This window comes from Oncorhynchus mykiss, chromosome 5 (assembly GCF_013265735.2).
Source record: "Oncorhynchus mykiss isolate Arlee chromosome 5, USDA_OmykA_1.1, whole genome shotgun sequence".
NCBI classification, from domain to species: domain Eukaryota; kingdom Metazoa; phylum Chordata; class Actinopteri; order Salmoniformes; family Salmonidae; genus Oncorhynchus; species Oncorhynchus mykiss.
Window position 1 is genome coordinate 33,006,614 of NC_048569.1, and position 17,067 is coordinate 33,023,680.

Below are 17,067 nucleotides of genomic sequence, written 5' to 3' on the forward strand. Positions count from 1 at the left end.
CGAGCTGTAGTCAATGAACAGCATTCTCACATACGTATTCCTCTTGTCCAGATGGGTTGGGGCAGTGTGCAGTGTGGTTGAGATTGCATCGTCTGTGGACCTATTTGGGCGGTAAGCAAATTGGAGTGGGTCTAGGGTGTCAGGTAGGGTGGAGGTGATATGGTCCTTGACTAGTCTCTCAAAGCACTTCATGATGACGGAAGTGAGTGCTACGGGGCGGTAGTCGTTTAGCTCAGTTACCTTAGCTTTCTTGGGAACAGGAACAATGGTGGCCCTCTTGAAGCATGTGGGAACAGCAGACTGGTATAGGGATTGATTGAATATGTCCGTAAACACACCGGCCAGCTGGTCTGCGCATGCTCTGAGGGCGCGGCTGGGGATGCCGTCTGGGCCTGCAGCCTTGCGAGGGTTAACACGTTTAAATGTCTTACTCACCTCGGCTGCAGTGAAGGAGAGACTGCATGTTTTCGTTGCAGGCCGTGTCAGTGGCACTGTATTGTCCTCAAAGCGGGCAAAAAAGTTATTTAGTCTGCCTGGGAGCAGGACATCCTGGTCCGTGACTGGGCTGGATTTCTTCCTGTAGTCCGTGATTGACTGTAGACCCTGCCACATGCCTCTTGTGTCTGAGCTGTTGAATTGAGATTCTACTTTGTCTCTGTACTGACGCTTAGCTTGTTTGATAGCCTTGCGGAGGGAATAGCTGCACTGTTTGTATTCGGTCATGTTACCAGACACCTTGCCCTGATTAAAAGCAGTGGTTCGCGCTTTCACACGAATGCTGCCATCAATCCACGGTTTCTGGGTAGGGAATGTTTTAATCGTTGCTATGGGAACGACATCTTCAACGCACGTTCTAATGAACTCGCACACCGAATCAGCGTATTTGTCAATGTTGTTGTCTGACGCAATACGAAACATGTCCCAGTCCACGTGATGGAAGCAGTCTTGGAGTGTGGAGTCAGCTTGGTCGGACCAGCGTTGGACAGACCTCAGCGTGGGAGCCTCTTGTTTTAGTTTGGTATCCCTAATTGGACAGTGATCAATGAGATTATTAGCAAAGACACCACTGGAGAAATACTTATGGGCAGGGGTGAAAGTAGATTTATGTGCCTAAGTAGATCACTGTGTGCCTAAAATACTACACTGAACAAAAATACAAACGCAACATGTAAAGTGTTGGTCCCATGTTTCATGAGCTGAAATAAAAAATCCCAGAAATGTTCCATTCTCACAAAAAGCTTACATCTCTCAAATTTTGTGCACAAATTTGTTTACATCCCTATTAGTGAGCATTTCTCCTTTGCCAAAATAATCCATCCACCTAACATGTGTGGCATATCAAGAAGCTGATTAAACAGCATGATCATTAAACAGGTGCACCTTGTGCTAGGGAAAATAATACACCACTTTAAAATGTCAAATTTTGTCACACAACACATTGCCACAGATGTCTCAAGTTGACAGAGCCTGCAATTGGCATGTTGCCGGAAGGAATGTCCACCAGAGCTGTTGCCAGATAATTGAATGTTCATTTCTCTACCATAAACTGCCTCCAATGACCACGTATAACCATGCCTGCCAAGGACCTCCATATCCGGCTTCTTCACCTGCGGGATCGTCTGAGACCAGCCACCCGGACAACTGATGACACTGAGGATTATTTCTGTCGTTAAATAAAGCCTTTTTGTGGGGAAAAAAATAATTATAATTGTCTGGGTCTGGCTCCCAAGTGGGTGGGCCTATGCCCTCCAAGGCCCACCCATGGCTGCACTCCTGGCCAGTTATGTGAAATCCATTGATTAGGGCCTTATGAATTGATTTAAATTGACTGATTTCCTTATATGAACTGTAACTCAGTCAAATCTTTTAAACTGTTTCAATTTGCTTTTATATTTTTGTTCAGTATAAATAAAGCCTTGATCACCAGAATAATGTCATACATTTATAGAATGATCAATGCATCATCAACAATCTAGTTGACATCGGTAAAGTTTTCCCTTTCATTTCTGCTTTTCTCACAGAGTGAGGATTTCCAAATGACATAATTTCCCATTCCGATCTTGTCTCGTCGCTGCAACTCCACCAACGGGCCCGGTAGAGGCAACGGTCGAGTCATGCGTCCTCTGAAACATGACATACCAAACCGCACCGCTTAACACCCACCGCTTAAGCCGGAAGCCAGCCAGAAAAATGTGTCAGAGGAAACACCGTTCAACTGATTACTGAAGTCAGCCTGCAGGCGCCTGACCTGCCACAAAGAGTCGCTAGAGCATGATGAGCCAAGTAAAGCCACCCCCCAGCCAAACCCCCCCTAACCCGGACAGCACTGGACCAATTGTGCACCGCCCTATGGAACTCCTGGTCACAGCCAGTTGTGACACAGCCTGGGATCAAACATGGGTCTGTAGTGACGCCTAAAGCACTGCAATGCAGTGCCTTAGACCGCTGTGCCACTCGGGAGGCCCACAAATGACATCAGTTTGACCAGTTTTAAGGAAATGAAAGCTGTGACAACGATCAAACATATTTCTGATAGTATTTCAGCACGTCTTGGATGCATATTTTATGTGATTGAAAATGAAATACTGTCAGCTTTTATGTCGCTGAAAGAAATGACACGTTTAGTCAACACAACAGGTCCCTAAGCTCGCATTTGTATTCTCTCAAAATGCTGAAAGAAATAAATCATATTTCTCCACTCCTGTTTTCAAGACAAACATAACATTTGATCTGTCATTTTACTGTGAGGAACACTTAATTCTGCAGGAGTTAATATTATAACAGGCTACAGTCCGTGTCCAGACTTCAGTTACTATTCCAACTATTAGACTACTCCACTCTAAAATAATTCCGTCATTCATACAGTGCCATTTGATAAATGCAAAGAGACATCACTTACAAAACACCCAAAAGTGTTATGAATGACATTCGGTGATTGTCATTCATTAGGCCCACACAGGTCTTTTAAATTGAATTGATGTGTACACAGCTGTCCTCATGGGTCTCCGTCTCATCTCTGGCAACATGTCAGTGTTATCATTGAACCACACCGCATTTTGGAGTGTATTCCCCAAGTCTTCAAGTTTATTTGAATATTTGTCATGCGACTTACAGTACATGTGGTAATGATAAATAGTGTAATAGCCTACAGGCTCATGTTTTACCGGCACGGCGTACCCCCACTATTTATTTTGCCGGTACTCCGTACCCGACTATTCCTGCTTACTTTCACACCTGCTTATGGGGGCTATTTGTAAGAAATATACATGTATCTGCTTTGATTGTGTACATAAAGATAAGCCAACAGAAAGATGACTATATGCCCCAGTGATGGCCTTGAGATCTCTTTCCTCCTCAGTATTCCTAATGTAAAATCAGCCACCAAAAGGCACATTTTACTTTTTTTTATTGTTACTGATTCCCATTATCTGCTTATCTCATTAACATTAAAGGGATACTTCAGGTTTTTGGCAATGAGGCCCTTTATACTTCCCCAGAGTCAGATGAACTTGTGGATACCATTTTTATGTCCCTGTGTCCAGTATGAATGAAGTTAGAAGCTTAAAATGTATGCTAACCAAAACCAATTCATTTCAAAATTTAACAAACCATACAACTCTATGCACAAGGACTACTTCTAACAATTTACACTGAACATTTTACAAAAACACATTTATTGGAAGAACTGTGCAGATGCAAAGTTTGGTTACAGAATATCTGTAAAATCTCCCTCAGATTTATTTGTCCACATTTTCCATAAAGTAAATACAGTGGGGCAAAAAAGTATTTAGTCAGCCACAAGCTGCAAGTTCTCCCACTTAAAAAGATGAGATAGGCCTGTAATTTTCATCATAGGTACACTTCAACTATGACAGACAAAATTAGAAAAGAAAATCCAGAAAATCACATTGTAGGATTTTTTATGAATTTATTTGCAAATTATGGTGGAAAATAAGTATTTGGTCACCTACAAACAAGCAAGATTTCTGGCTCTCACAGACCTGTAACTTCTTATTTAAGAGGCTCCTCTGTCCTCCACTCGTTACCTGTATTAATGGCACCTGTTTGAACTTGTTATCAGTATAAAAGACACCTGTCCACAACCTCAAACAGTCACACTCCAAACTCCACTATGGCCAAGACCAAAGAGCTGTCAAAGGACACCAGAAACAGAATTGTAGACCTGCACTAGGCTGGGAAGACTGAATCTGCAATAGGTAAGCAGCTTGGTTTGAAGAAATCAACTGTGGGAGCAATTATTAGGAAATGGAAGACATACAAGAACACTGATAATCTCCCTCGATCTGGTGCTCCACGCAAGATCTCACCCCGTGGGGTCAAAATGATCACAAGAACGGTGAGCAAAAATCCCAGAACCACATGGGGGGACCTAGTGAATGACCTGCAGAGAGCTGGGACCAAAGTAACAAAGCCTACCATCAGTAACACACTACGCCGCCAGGGACTCAAATCCTGCAGTGCCAGACGTGTCCCCCTGCTTAAGCCAGTACATGTCCAGGCCCATCTGAAGTTTGCTAGAGAGCATTTGGATGATCCAGAAGAAGATTGGGAGAAGGTCATATGGTCAGATGAAACCAAAATATAACTTTTTGGTAAAAACTCAACTCGTCGTGTTTGGAGGACAAAGAATGCTGAGTTGCATCCAAAGAACACCATACCTACTGTGAAGCATGGGGGTGGAAACATCATGCTTTGGGGCTGTTTTTCTGCAAAGGGACCAGGACGACTGATCCGTGTAAAGGAAAGAATGAATGGGGCCATGTATCGTGAGATTTTGAGTGAAAGCCTCCTTCCATCAGCAAGGGTATTGAAGATGAAACGTGGCTGGGTCTTTCAGCATGACAATGATCAAACACACCGCCCGGGCAACGAAGGAGTGGCTTCGTAAGAAGCATTTCAAGGTCCTGGAGTGGCCTAGCCAGTCTCCAGATCTCAACCCCATAGAAAATCTTTGGAGGGAGTCGAAAGTCCGTGTTGCCCAGCAACAGCCCCCAAACATCACTGCTCTAGAGGAGATCTGCATGGAGGAATGGGACAAAATACCAGCAACAGTGTGTGAAAACCTTGTGAAGACTTACAGAACATGTTTGACCTCTGTCATTGCCAACAAAGGTTATATAACAAACTATTGAGATAAACTTTTGTTATTGACCAAATACTTATTTTCCACCATAATTTGCTAATAAATTCATTAAAAATCCTACAATGTGATTTTCTGGATTTTTTTTCCTAATTTTGTCTGTCATAGTTGAAGTGTACCTATGATGAAAATTACAGGCCTCTCTCATCCTTTTAAGTGGAGAACTTGCACAATTGGTGGCTGACTAAATACTTTTTTGCCCCACTGTATCTGCTCCGAATTAAGATTCAACGATGTCTACAGAAAGAATGGGGTGTCAGCTATGAAATGGCACATTGACTTACTGAACTACAGTAAGTTAAATTAATTTACACCAGTAATAGAATTGCGTTAATGAAATTTTATCACGGGTCCCTGATCTGTACTACACAGGAATACATAATTATGGATATGAATGTCATTCTCTTCATGATGTTGTATCCTAAATAGGTACACAAAGGTATGTAATAGTCACCTTTGCATATTCAGGTATTATTCTACACACTGGCTATTATTTTAATGAGCTCAGCCCCCAAACAAGATCAGGCCAAATCTGAACCAATCATAGACATCAAAGTACAGTACAGAACAGTAGAATTCAGTACAGTACAGTCAAGTTTAGTACAGTACAGTAGAGTTCAGTACAGTACAGTACAATACATTGTAGTGTACTCAACTCTAGTGTGCTCCACTGTGTACTGTACTGAACTCTACTCTACTGAAATACTGTGTACTGTACTGAACTCTACTCTAATGAACTACTGTGTACTTTACCTTTCTTTACTGCACTCTACTATGCTGTACTGTGCTGTCCCAACTTGTGAACCCAACTTTGGTTTGTGACTACTATCAAATCAAATGTATTTAAATAGCCCTTCTTACATCAGCTGATATCTCAAAGTGCTGTACAGAAACCCAGCCTAAAACCCAAAACAGCAAGCAATGCAGGTGTAGAAGCACTATGATTTCCCATTGTAGCCAATTCAATTGCAGAAGTTCCGTTTTCGAGTTTTAATCACTTAATAATTGATTAACAAAATTGACACCAGTAAAAACACTATAACTAATTGATAGGTCTACCTTTACTTATTACTTCTGTGAACATTTGTTATCCTCCCTCCTCATGAGTGAGAGAAATGTGAAAATATCTTAAAGATATGTGGGTTTTTGGTAACTGAATTTGAAGGCACAAGGCAACGTTTCTTAAACTTACAGAAGGCAGACAAATGTCTCCAAAACTAAATATAAGTGTTGATATTAGTTGGCCGGGGTATTTACTTCAGCATTGTATTTTGATGTATTTCTAATACCTTTTAAGACTTTTTCTGCGAGATGGTTTCTAAGTTCCCTTTTCCATCTGTTTGACCACAAATAAGAGCCTTTGCTTATTCCAAATGTTTGGGATTTTTAGGATGTAATGGTTGGAAAATGTATATTTGCCTTAATTTCTCAAAAAATATGAACTCTTAGCTTTCATTTGACACCGAATTGTACATGCTCCTATGAACTTCACATGTTGGTGCTCATGGGTCCTTTTACATGGAAATGACTTATAGTACACATTATTGAGCTGGAGGATCTGCTGAATTAGTGTGGAAGGATTAGATTGTAATTTGACAAAATCTGTGAAATCTATGCACATCAATGTGTATTAATATTAAGGCCTGGTTTTAAAGACTCATTAAAGTAATTTGTTTAACTACTTCAGAGCATTTCATAGAATCCTGAGCAGTTCAAACACGGGTGAAATGAATGTTGCTACTCTTGCTGACCCTTGTGCCAAATAGGAAATCCTAATCAGTTTGGGTCATTTTGTGATAAATCCTTAAATACTTTTTCCACTTGATCTGACAGAGCAAACTAGGTCAAATAGAGAAATCTGTGACCTGATAAATGGATTTCCAACATGATTCCATTACCAAACAACTGAATACGAGTAGCATAAACTGTTGTGTGAGATGACGTAAACTAGAGGGAGATGGAGAAACTCCTGTGGCCAGAGGAGCCTTTGTTTTGAGAGGAGAGGGGAGGGGCAGAGTGAGAAAGGGCACCTGGAACCTAGACTATTACAGGTGGAGAGGCGAAGAAGGAGAGTAGAAACCCCCTCTCTCCAGTGGCCACTGATCTTAAGAGTTGCTGGCATGGTAACCAACACACACACACACACACACACATTCTTTCTGACCTGTCTCAGGTAATAGAAGTTGTACACTCAGTAGACTTGTGTGTTGGGTAGTCAGCTCAGACCCATCAAACCTTCCATTTGGTTTCCAGCAGTAGAGAGTGGTACTGTGGAATGTGTGACATTCCAGAGGAGCTTCCAGCCCAACACTACCCACAACAAAACCTCTAGTCTCCAGCCCACCACTTCTGTCTCCAGGCTGGGTTCACTTGAACCCTGGCCTTTCAAGATAATCGTTCCAATGCTTGATCAATGTTTGCATCCTTGTCATGAGGGTTAAAGGAAACTAGTCAGTTAGAGGAAATCAGTTAGTTTCGTGAGCTTATACAGTACCAGTAAACAATAAAACAGCCAATCGCCTGTGACATTGTGTCACAACAGATAACAGCACACGCTAAATGGAAACTCTAGCTGGTGGGTAGATAATGACAATAAAAATATAATCTGTATCTCAAAGCAGGATACCAATGTTCCTGCCTCTTACACAATGCATCAGTGGTAGGTGGCTCATCCATCCCCACCCAGGAAGAGTCTGATATTTAGACTAGCTACCTGTCTGCACTGATCTGTAACAATTGAACAAGTTAAAGCCAGTCAAATGATGGGCATCAGCTTATTGCTTACACTTGTCAAGAAAGGAAATAAACTACAAACCCCTGTCTCCAGTGCAGCCAAGTAGGCTAGCCAGGCAAATATAACTTTAGGGAACTAAGTCCTGTTGGCTGTCTGTTAGAGGAAGAGATTAAGGGAAGAGGAGAAAGGAAAGGAGCGTGGGGGTTGAGGAAGTGGTGGGCTTCCACCGAGGGCTTCTGATAGAGTAGAGGTTTATGAGGGAGTTGGGGTACGCAGGTCAGAAAAGGTCCAATCATATGTCTGAGCCAAAAGGGGAGGTAGTGGGTGGTGGCTGTTAATGCTGCCAGGACTGAGCAATTAAACAATATTGTATGAAGCTTTTTTAACCATTGTAAGTAATCCCATCAACGTCTGAGGCAAAGCAATGCTTGGACCTTTTGCCTCATAAGTCTGACACATCTAGCTAATTAATCATCAACAACCTTCCCTCCACACTCCTTCAGGGCTATGATTAGGGCTGTGACGATCATAGAATGATCATAGGTTATTGGTTAGACAAATGACCGTGGTCACCGTTAAAATAGTTTGAATAGCATTTGTTTTTTTAAATACGTACATTTTCCTTTCGCCTCCGCTCATGACATAGGTTGCGTTCCCCTGCCAAGCCGTTGCATGCATCAACCAATGGTTGCGTGCCACATCTTCGACTGTGCCGTTGGAAACCAGATTGCTATAACATAGGATGCGGTTAGCTTATAGGTAAAATACCTATCCAGGTGTTGTAAGATTTGGCAGGCGTCAGCAACGCCTGGGCAGAGGAATAGGCCCTGAATGTGCTGCTGCTGCAGGGAGGGGGCATTGCTACAACACCTTGCTTGTTTCAGCCAGCTGCAACAAAGTTTCATCAAAATTTCAGCACAAAAGCAAGGCTGTTTTTATTTATTTACAGTTATTGGAGGTTATTGTATTTTCATGATGGTCTTCATCCATAATCTTTGGTTACATGATTATACAGTAATTGTGCCAGACCTAGCTATGATTATATCATGATTTAGTTCAACTCCTCAGTCTAGACAGACCAGGGAGAAACTGAGACCCTGGCCCTGTGGGGAAGTCTTTCTTTGTGACTCACAACAATTTACAGCCAGGAATGCAGGGACAGGGAGTGTTTGCTGAAGTGGGTGTGAGACGGGAGTCATCAATGTTAATGCTGGTTAGTGGTTACCTAGCCAACTCATCTTCACCAGGGAATGAACCATAAAAGTTAAAACTGATTACATGACCTCACCATCCCAACAACATGTGTTTGAAAGCCTTGTGTTTTGTGGGTCTTACAGGGCAAACTGAAACAAGCAAGTCAGTCATTACATTTTAATCACTTAGCAGACACTCTCTTCCAGAGCGAGTCCATACATTTTCATACGGGTCCCCTGTGGGAATCAAAGCCACAACCCTGGCATTGCAAGCACCATGCGCTACCAACTGAGTCACATGGGACCACATGACATGGAAAGGTAAAGAGTGTTTTTAGTGAGGGCAGTGGTTTCTGGTACGGTTAATGAGTGTTGGGTTACTGTAAATGTTTGTCTGTTTCTGTTTGCACAAGCTCAACCGAGATCCATTATCAGCCAGCTACAAACAAACAGGCTGAATAGGTCCAAGCCTGATTTCCCCACCTTGCTGTTTGCAGTATGCTTAGGCTTGTACAGTTAACCCAAATAGGCATTATTATTCACTCCAGGAGAGTAACATTCCAGATGCTAGTAACTACTATAGGCCTGCACTGTTTTGTTTCTGGTTTATCTATGTCGGCCTAGTTCCAAGAGGTTATTAGATGGACTGTAGAGCCGTTTTTACCTGAAATGTTAGGTTTCATTTCCTTCAAGCCTCACCTTTGGACACTTTCTTTTCCTTATTATGTATCTGTGTTTTAAGTATTACTCCCGCTAGAGCCCCACTACTAACATCACATTGAAAGTGCAGAAATCAGGCCTTGTCAGATTGATCAGCTGCAAGAGCCAATGATATATTCTGACAACAACCTGTTTTCTGTTAAAAGCAGGAGTATCAATACAGTGGTGTTACCTTACTGTATCAGATGTCTATATTCAGACTGGGGCCCACTATGCTGCTCACCCAGGGGAAGCTCCAGTCAACACAGAACAGCACAATGAATAGAATAGACACCCTGACTCTCACAGCCACCACGTCAGATCTATAAAGGGAAGGTCACACTCTTATTATTGACTCCGCGGGTTTCCCTGTCACTGAATGAATGCTAAGTTTAATACACAAAAAAATGTAATGCCTTGGCGTACCCGTGCTGGCCTGTAGTGTACCCGTGCTAGCCTGTATGTGTACCCGTGCTAGCCTGTAGTGTACCCGTGCTAGCCTGTATGTGTACCCGTGCTAGCCTGTATGTGTACCCGTGCTAGCCTGTATGTGTACCCGTGCTAGCCTGTAGTGTACCCGTGCTAGCCTGTATGTGTACCCGTGCTAGCCTGTATGTGTACTTGTGCTGAATTAATTGCAAAGAATCAGACCTAACGTTTTTTGGGGGATATGGCTAGAAATGCACAACTAAATAATAACAAATTGTAATAACAGGTGCATTATTTGTGTGTGTTTATTTGTGTTTGTCTTCCTCTGCTAACGAATCAATGGAAATACAGACTAATGGTCTACTCTTCATCAATAATACAGTTGGCCACTTAATCTCCCTCATCATCCATTTTACAGCTCTACATACTAACCATAGCAAACACATCGGGGGCTGCAGAAGTCACAGTACTTACTAATCTATTTATTGCAGTACAATACTGGGTAACTGTATACACCTCACTCAGATCACAATGTAAATACATGGCGGCTATGGAGCTAATCCATCTAGCTCATATGATGAAGTAATGCATGTAATAATGGTACACATTTAGCATACACTGTAGTGCCTGATACACACAGATACACATATTTACCCACAGAAAAGACGCACCCATGTGACTTCAATTAGATCGATCTCCTTTACTAACATATCCTCACAGCAGTCCTATTGCCTATAGTGACGATGGCATAATGAAACACAAGAAGCAGTGTCTGATGTTCCTCAACACGATTCAGGGCTTGCTAGGGCTGGCTAGCGAAATAGACTTGGCTACACTTCAGCAGAATCATTTTAAAAAGCTCTTGAGGACTGTCTCCTAGGGCCTCACAGACTTCATGCAGACTGACTAAATGAGAGGAGACTAGGCTGATTGTGTAGAAACTAGGCAGCTCACGGACAATGGTGCCTCCTCTCGCTCTGAGGAGTGGAGCTTCTATAGGCAACATCCATGGTGGAAAAAAACTCAGAGGCAGAGATAAGACTGAGTGCTGACATTTGTCACAATGGACAGTAGGGTTATTATCATTGCTTTAGAGTGGGGCAGCAGCAACCATATCAAGAGAAGATGGGATACATGTGTCATACATTTTAACACTGGCATTCCTAATGTGAATCTCAATGTTAAGGATAGGACACAGAAAAACACCATGTATTTCTCTCACTAATCTAAATGGATTTTGGTTGGATTAAAAAAAGGTTTATCTGTCTGGTGTTATGAGATGGATAGTGAGGGGATTGGAATAGGACTCTTCTGAATGTACAGCTTCTGATAGGAACACAGAGTATTCCTGCACCCTATTTATCAGGTCGTAATGTTTCACCAATCACTGTATAGAAAAACATGACTGGCAAATCATGACTACATTAAGACAATTTCTCAGGTCACAGACAGGGCATTTAAAACAGTCTGTCATTGATCAGATTTAGAGCCAAGGCATTTAACGGATGATGACGCCATAAATCAAATAGGGCAGCCATTGCATTTAAAAGGATAATTTCATTGATCACATAACTAAGCATTTACATTAAAGTATGGTGTGTTGGCTGAGAAAGAGCCTGAAATGGAGCCAGAATATCTTAACCTAAAGAGTCTTCATTCAGCAAGGAAATACCATATATCACACTGAGGCGATACCACGGTCTGGTCATGTGTTTCACAGTAGAAGTCTAATGTGAGTGCTTTGTGTGTATTCATAGACTATCTACTTAAAACTGCCGAAGCAATGAGGTATCTTGGAATGAATTGCAAAAATCACTGAAGCTGGATCCAGTCTTATATCTCCCTCTCTAACTTTAAGCACCAGCTGTCAGAGCGCCTTACCGATCACTGTACCTGTACACATGCAATCTGTAAATAGCACACCCAACTAACTCATCCCCTTATTGTTATTTATCTTCTTGCTCTTTTGCACCCCAGTATCTCTACTTGCACATCATCATCTGCACAGCTATCACTCCAGTATTAATGCTAAATTGTAATTATTTTGCCTCTATGGCCTATTTATTGCCTAACCTTCCTACTCTTCTACATTTTCACACACTGTACATAGATTTTTCTATAGTGTTATTGACTGTACGTTTGTTTATGTGTAACTCTGTGTTGTAGTTTTTGTCGAACTGCTTTGCTTTATCTTGGCCAGGTCGCAGTTGTAAATGAGAACTTGTCCTCCACTTGCCTACCTGGTTAAATAAAAATGAAATAAAATAAATAAATAAACACCTTCACCTTGTTGGTATGTAGGTCATTAGGCCAACAACGCTGGGTGACATGAGGGTGTTAGGGTGCTAGGCTGATGACAACACCTCCCTACTAACACTACCCCCCAAGTGTCTGTGTCATCAGAGTTCGCCCTTATTAGTCCCATCAGTCATCATAGGGATGTGTGCTCGCCGGGCTGGAGCCTGGTGAGTGCCTCTCTGGTGTCAAGTGCACAGTCAGGTCTAATATGACCTCACATAACATATCACAGTAAATATTGTACAACTCTTGTAATACCATCTGTCACAGGTTTGCAAACATAGGACGGTCCTTAATCCAGTAATACATACATAGACATGTCAAGGTGTGTCAGACTCAAACAGTCAAGTCACTAAGAAATGTTGGATTGAATTCACCATGTCACACAACATGATTCAGACAGGAAAACATTCGTATTCAAACTTACTAATAAGATACCTGAATAACACATGTAGTATAATGTAATTTCAAATTTTGATCAGATCCATCTGCAAGTGTTCACCAAGAAAGCAAACATAGATTGAAGAGGAACTTGGCAAGTCATATGATGGATGCTTGCAGAATACTTTGCATTAGTCAGACTACATTAATGGAGATTCTGGGAAGGGTTTCCATTTCAAGTAACCATACCTGCCAATGTGGAGGGCCAAAGTCTCAATGCCTAATATATGCTTTATATCTCACTAGCCTCGTGTACCAGTCTGTGACCTCACAAATCTGAAAACTCTGTACTGTATACATAATTTGGTTGCAAGCAAGGTACTGTTAATGTTGTGTAATGGTCATATATCATACGAAAGAGAGGAAGGTGCAATAACTTTTTGAATAAGGGTAATTCGTCAGGTTCTCCATTTACAGTTGAAGTCGGAAGTTTACATAGTTTACATTCCTGACATTTAATCAGAGTAAAAATTCCCTGTCTTAGGTCAATTAGGATCACCACTTTATTTTAAGAATGTGAAATGTCAGAATAACAGTAGAGCGAATAATTTATTTCAGCTTTTATTTCTTTCATCACATTCCCAGTGGGTCAGAAGTTTACATACACTCAATTAGTATTTGGTAGCATTGCCTTTAAATTGTGTAACTTGGGTAAAACGTTTAGGGTAGCCTTCCACAAGCTTCCCACAATAAGTTGGGTGAATTTTGGCCCATTCCTCCTGACAGAGCTGGTGTAACAGTCAGGTTTGTAGGCCTCCTTGCTTACACAGGCTTTTTCAGTTCTGTCCACAAATTTTCTATGGGATTGAGGTCAGGGCTTTGTGATGGCCACTCCGATACCTTGACTTTGTTGTCCTTAAGCCATTTTGCCACAACTTTGGAAGTATGCTTGGGGTCATTGTCCATTTGGAAGAACCATTTGCGACCAAGCTTTAACTTACTGACTGATGTCTTGATATGTTACTTCCACAGAATCTTTCTTCCTCGTGATGCCATCTATTTTTTGAAGTACATCAGTCCCTCATGTAGCAAAGCACCCACACAACATGATGCTGCCACCCAGGTGCTTCACGGTTGGGATGGTGTTCTTTGGCTTGCAAGCCATTCCCCTTTTTCCTCCAAACATAACGATGGTCATTATGGCCAAACAGTTCTATTTTTGTTTCATCAGAACAGAGGACATTTCTCCAAAAAGTATGATATTTGTCCCCATGTGCAGTTGCAAACCGTATGGCTTTTTTTATGGCGGATTTGGAGCATAGGCTTCTTCCTTGCTGAGCGGCCTTTCAGGTTATGTTGATATAGGACTCGTTTTACTGTAGATATAGATAATTTTGTACCTGTTTCGTCCAGCATCTTCACAAGGTCCTTTGCTGTTGGTCTGGGATTGATTTGTACTTTTCGCACCAAAGTATGTTCATCTCTAGGAGACAGAACGCGTCTCCTTCCTGAGCGGTATGATGGCTGCTTGGTCCCATGGTGTTTATACTTGCGTACTATTGTTTGTACAGTTTAACGTGATACCTTCAGGCGTTTAGAAATTGCTCCCAAGGATAAACCAAAGTCTACACTTTATTTTCTGAGGTCTTGGCTGGTTTCTTTTGATTTTCCCATAATGTCAAGCAAAGAGGCACTGAGTTTGAAGGTAGGCCTTGAAATACATCCACAGGTACACCTCCAATTGACTCAAATGATGTCAATTAGCCTATCAAAAGCTTCTAAAACCATGACATAATTTTCTGGAATTTTCCAAGCTGTTTAAAGGCACAGTCAAATTAGTGTATGTAAACTTCTGACCCACTGGAATTGTGATACAGTGAATTATAAGTGAAATAATCTGTCTGTAAACAATTGTTGGAAAAGTTACTTGTGTCATGCACAAAGTATATGTCCTAACCCACTTGCCAAAACTATAGTTTGTTTACAAAAAATTTGTGGAGTGGTTAAAAAACGAGTTTTAATAACTCCAACCTAAATGTATGTAAACGTCAGACTTCAACTGTACATAGACATTATGTGAAAGTTGTCTCTGGCTATAGACTGATTGCATTCTCCTATTATCTGACATGAATCCAGTCTAAGATCACTTCTACACAATATAAACAATAGATTCTTTGTGTAACACCATGGAAACCTTACAAGCTGCACTCCACCTTGCCTAACCTACCTTCTCTAGAACTGTTCATCCACTGTTGGTCCAAATCTACCATATCAAAAACAGCATATCTATGCAAGTCCTAAAATATTCGGTATATTTTACTAACAATTGACCAGATTAAAATGAGAAAATCATTACACAACCACACCTGTTGACTTTCTATAATCATGGTTTTGCTTCACGACATACCGTTATAACTAGCAACAGATGTGAAACTGTGAACACTATGCTACAGGTCATACTAAACTAGAACTAAACAGGATGCGGTAACGTTACAGTATGTAGCCTACTGTCTGATTTGATCTCTTACCAAAACTGCCGTAAACATCTGAAATCAGCAGCTGTCTCAGTCAAGAACAGGCATGTCCACTTAACCCAGCACCAATGCGCAATATGTATCAAACATAAATATAGGCTACTTCAATCCCATTTTCCATGGCAAAATACAAATAAAACAAACAATAGAACACTTTAAGGACGTTATATTCTGTTTAGGCCATGTAAAGAGAGGAAAAGTTCCTCTCCTCCCGTTCAGTTCGTCCACCGAAATCGAACCCTGATGCGCTTCATTGAGCCAGTGATTCATACAAAAAATATATGTAATCTTACCCTTATATTGCAGTGAGGTACCGGTTGTAATTTTCACAGACCCACTTATGGATTCGCCAGGGCTGTAGACCACTTTGTTGTTGGTGAAAGTAATATCGAATTCCTTAAGCTTACCCATGACTCCGCAACCCTCTGCGTCTCACAAGGCGAAAAGCGCTTAGTGGTGCGCGAGGCAACGGTCTACCGCTGAAAGGAAGCTGAGCAGACAGAGCAGACAGAGCTTTCTAGGCCCAGCTGCAGCACGCACGACACCCAGTTTCCAGTAGCAGTGACGTCATTACGACAATATTTGATCCATTATTTAAAAATTATATGCGGATACATTGAATCTATTCAAGGTTGGTACTCTTCCATAACTGACCACACAATGTAAATATTTGTTTATTTAGGTATTTGTGTTTAGGCCATCTTGACAGTGTTCACAGTACACATCCCAGTGTAGATATTATAGTAAAACTGTATCTACAGTAGTAGCCAGTTTTAGCTAACAAACATTGGCCTTCTTTGCATTATTCTATATTGCTACAACTCTTTATTGAGTTGAGCTCCCAGACCACATCCACTCAGTAGTAGCCTAAGCCCTAAGGATACATCAAACACTGGGTAGTGGGATACCCCTCTCTCCATCCATTCATCCATCCATCCCCACCCCCACATCACAAGAAACGAGACACAGCAGGGAAATCCCCATCTCCAGAATGTAGCCACATGCTGCTGACATCATCAGTTTGTCCTACTCAGCCCAGATTCAATTATGCTTCTGAGCAGAGGAATGTGATGTTTATAGCTCTCAGCTCTTAGAGAAAATAGTAAAAGTGTCCTGGAGAGATTGAGCTCCGAAGCTGAAATGGGACTTGTACTTTGTTCCCAAATGAAGAGCTGGTTGTGCCATATTAATCTAAGGTACGCCATCTACCATTTACTGCTTTAATAGTGCATGTACTGTAATAGGTGATATATTAAAGTGCAAGTTGGTGAAACATACATTTATTGCATTCACACACACACATGCATGCACACGTTCATTCACACACACACATGCATGCACATGTTCATTCACACACACACATGCATGCACACGTTCATGCAAACACACGAACAAGCTTGCTTGTGCATGCATGTGTATGTGTAAAAGAGAGAGAGGCGATAGAGATAGAGCGAGAGAGAGAGACGATGACTGAGCTGTATCCCAGTCATTATTTGCAGAAAAAGCCGAGTACATCCCATGTAATGAGACATATGCTTCCACGACAACAGACAGACACGGTCGTTGCCAAGTTACTACCGGTATCCATGGAAATGGCTCTGATCTTGTCTGAATAAGTGTTCAATTTTGAAGCAGTGT

At 41.6% G+C, this 17,067-nt stretch overlaps 1 protein-coding gene across 2 annotated transcripts in view; it reads right to left on the bottom strand.

Annotated features, from left to right (window-relative positions):
• The window catches only part of LOC110523633 (arrestin domain-containing protein 1), a 48,208-nt gene extending 32,263 nt beyond the window's left edge, over window positions 1–15,945 (bottom strand). Inside the window, exon 1 of one of the 2 annotated variants that reach the window (XM_021602502.2) lies at window positions 15,723–15,945. In XM_021602502.2, coding sequence (XP_021458177.2) covers window positions 15,723–15,840 — 118 coding nt within the window. In that variant the 5' untranslated portion in view covers window positions 15,841–15,945. The remainder of the gene's footprint in view (window positions 1–15,722) is intronic. The other variant, XM_021602500.2, reaches the window with a different exon arrangement.
• Between the last annotated feature and the right edge of the window lie 1,122 nt (window positions 15,946–17,067).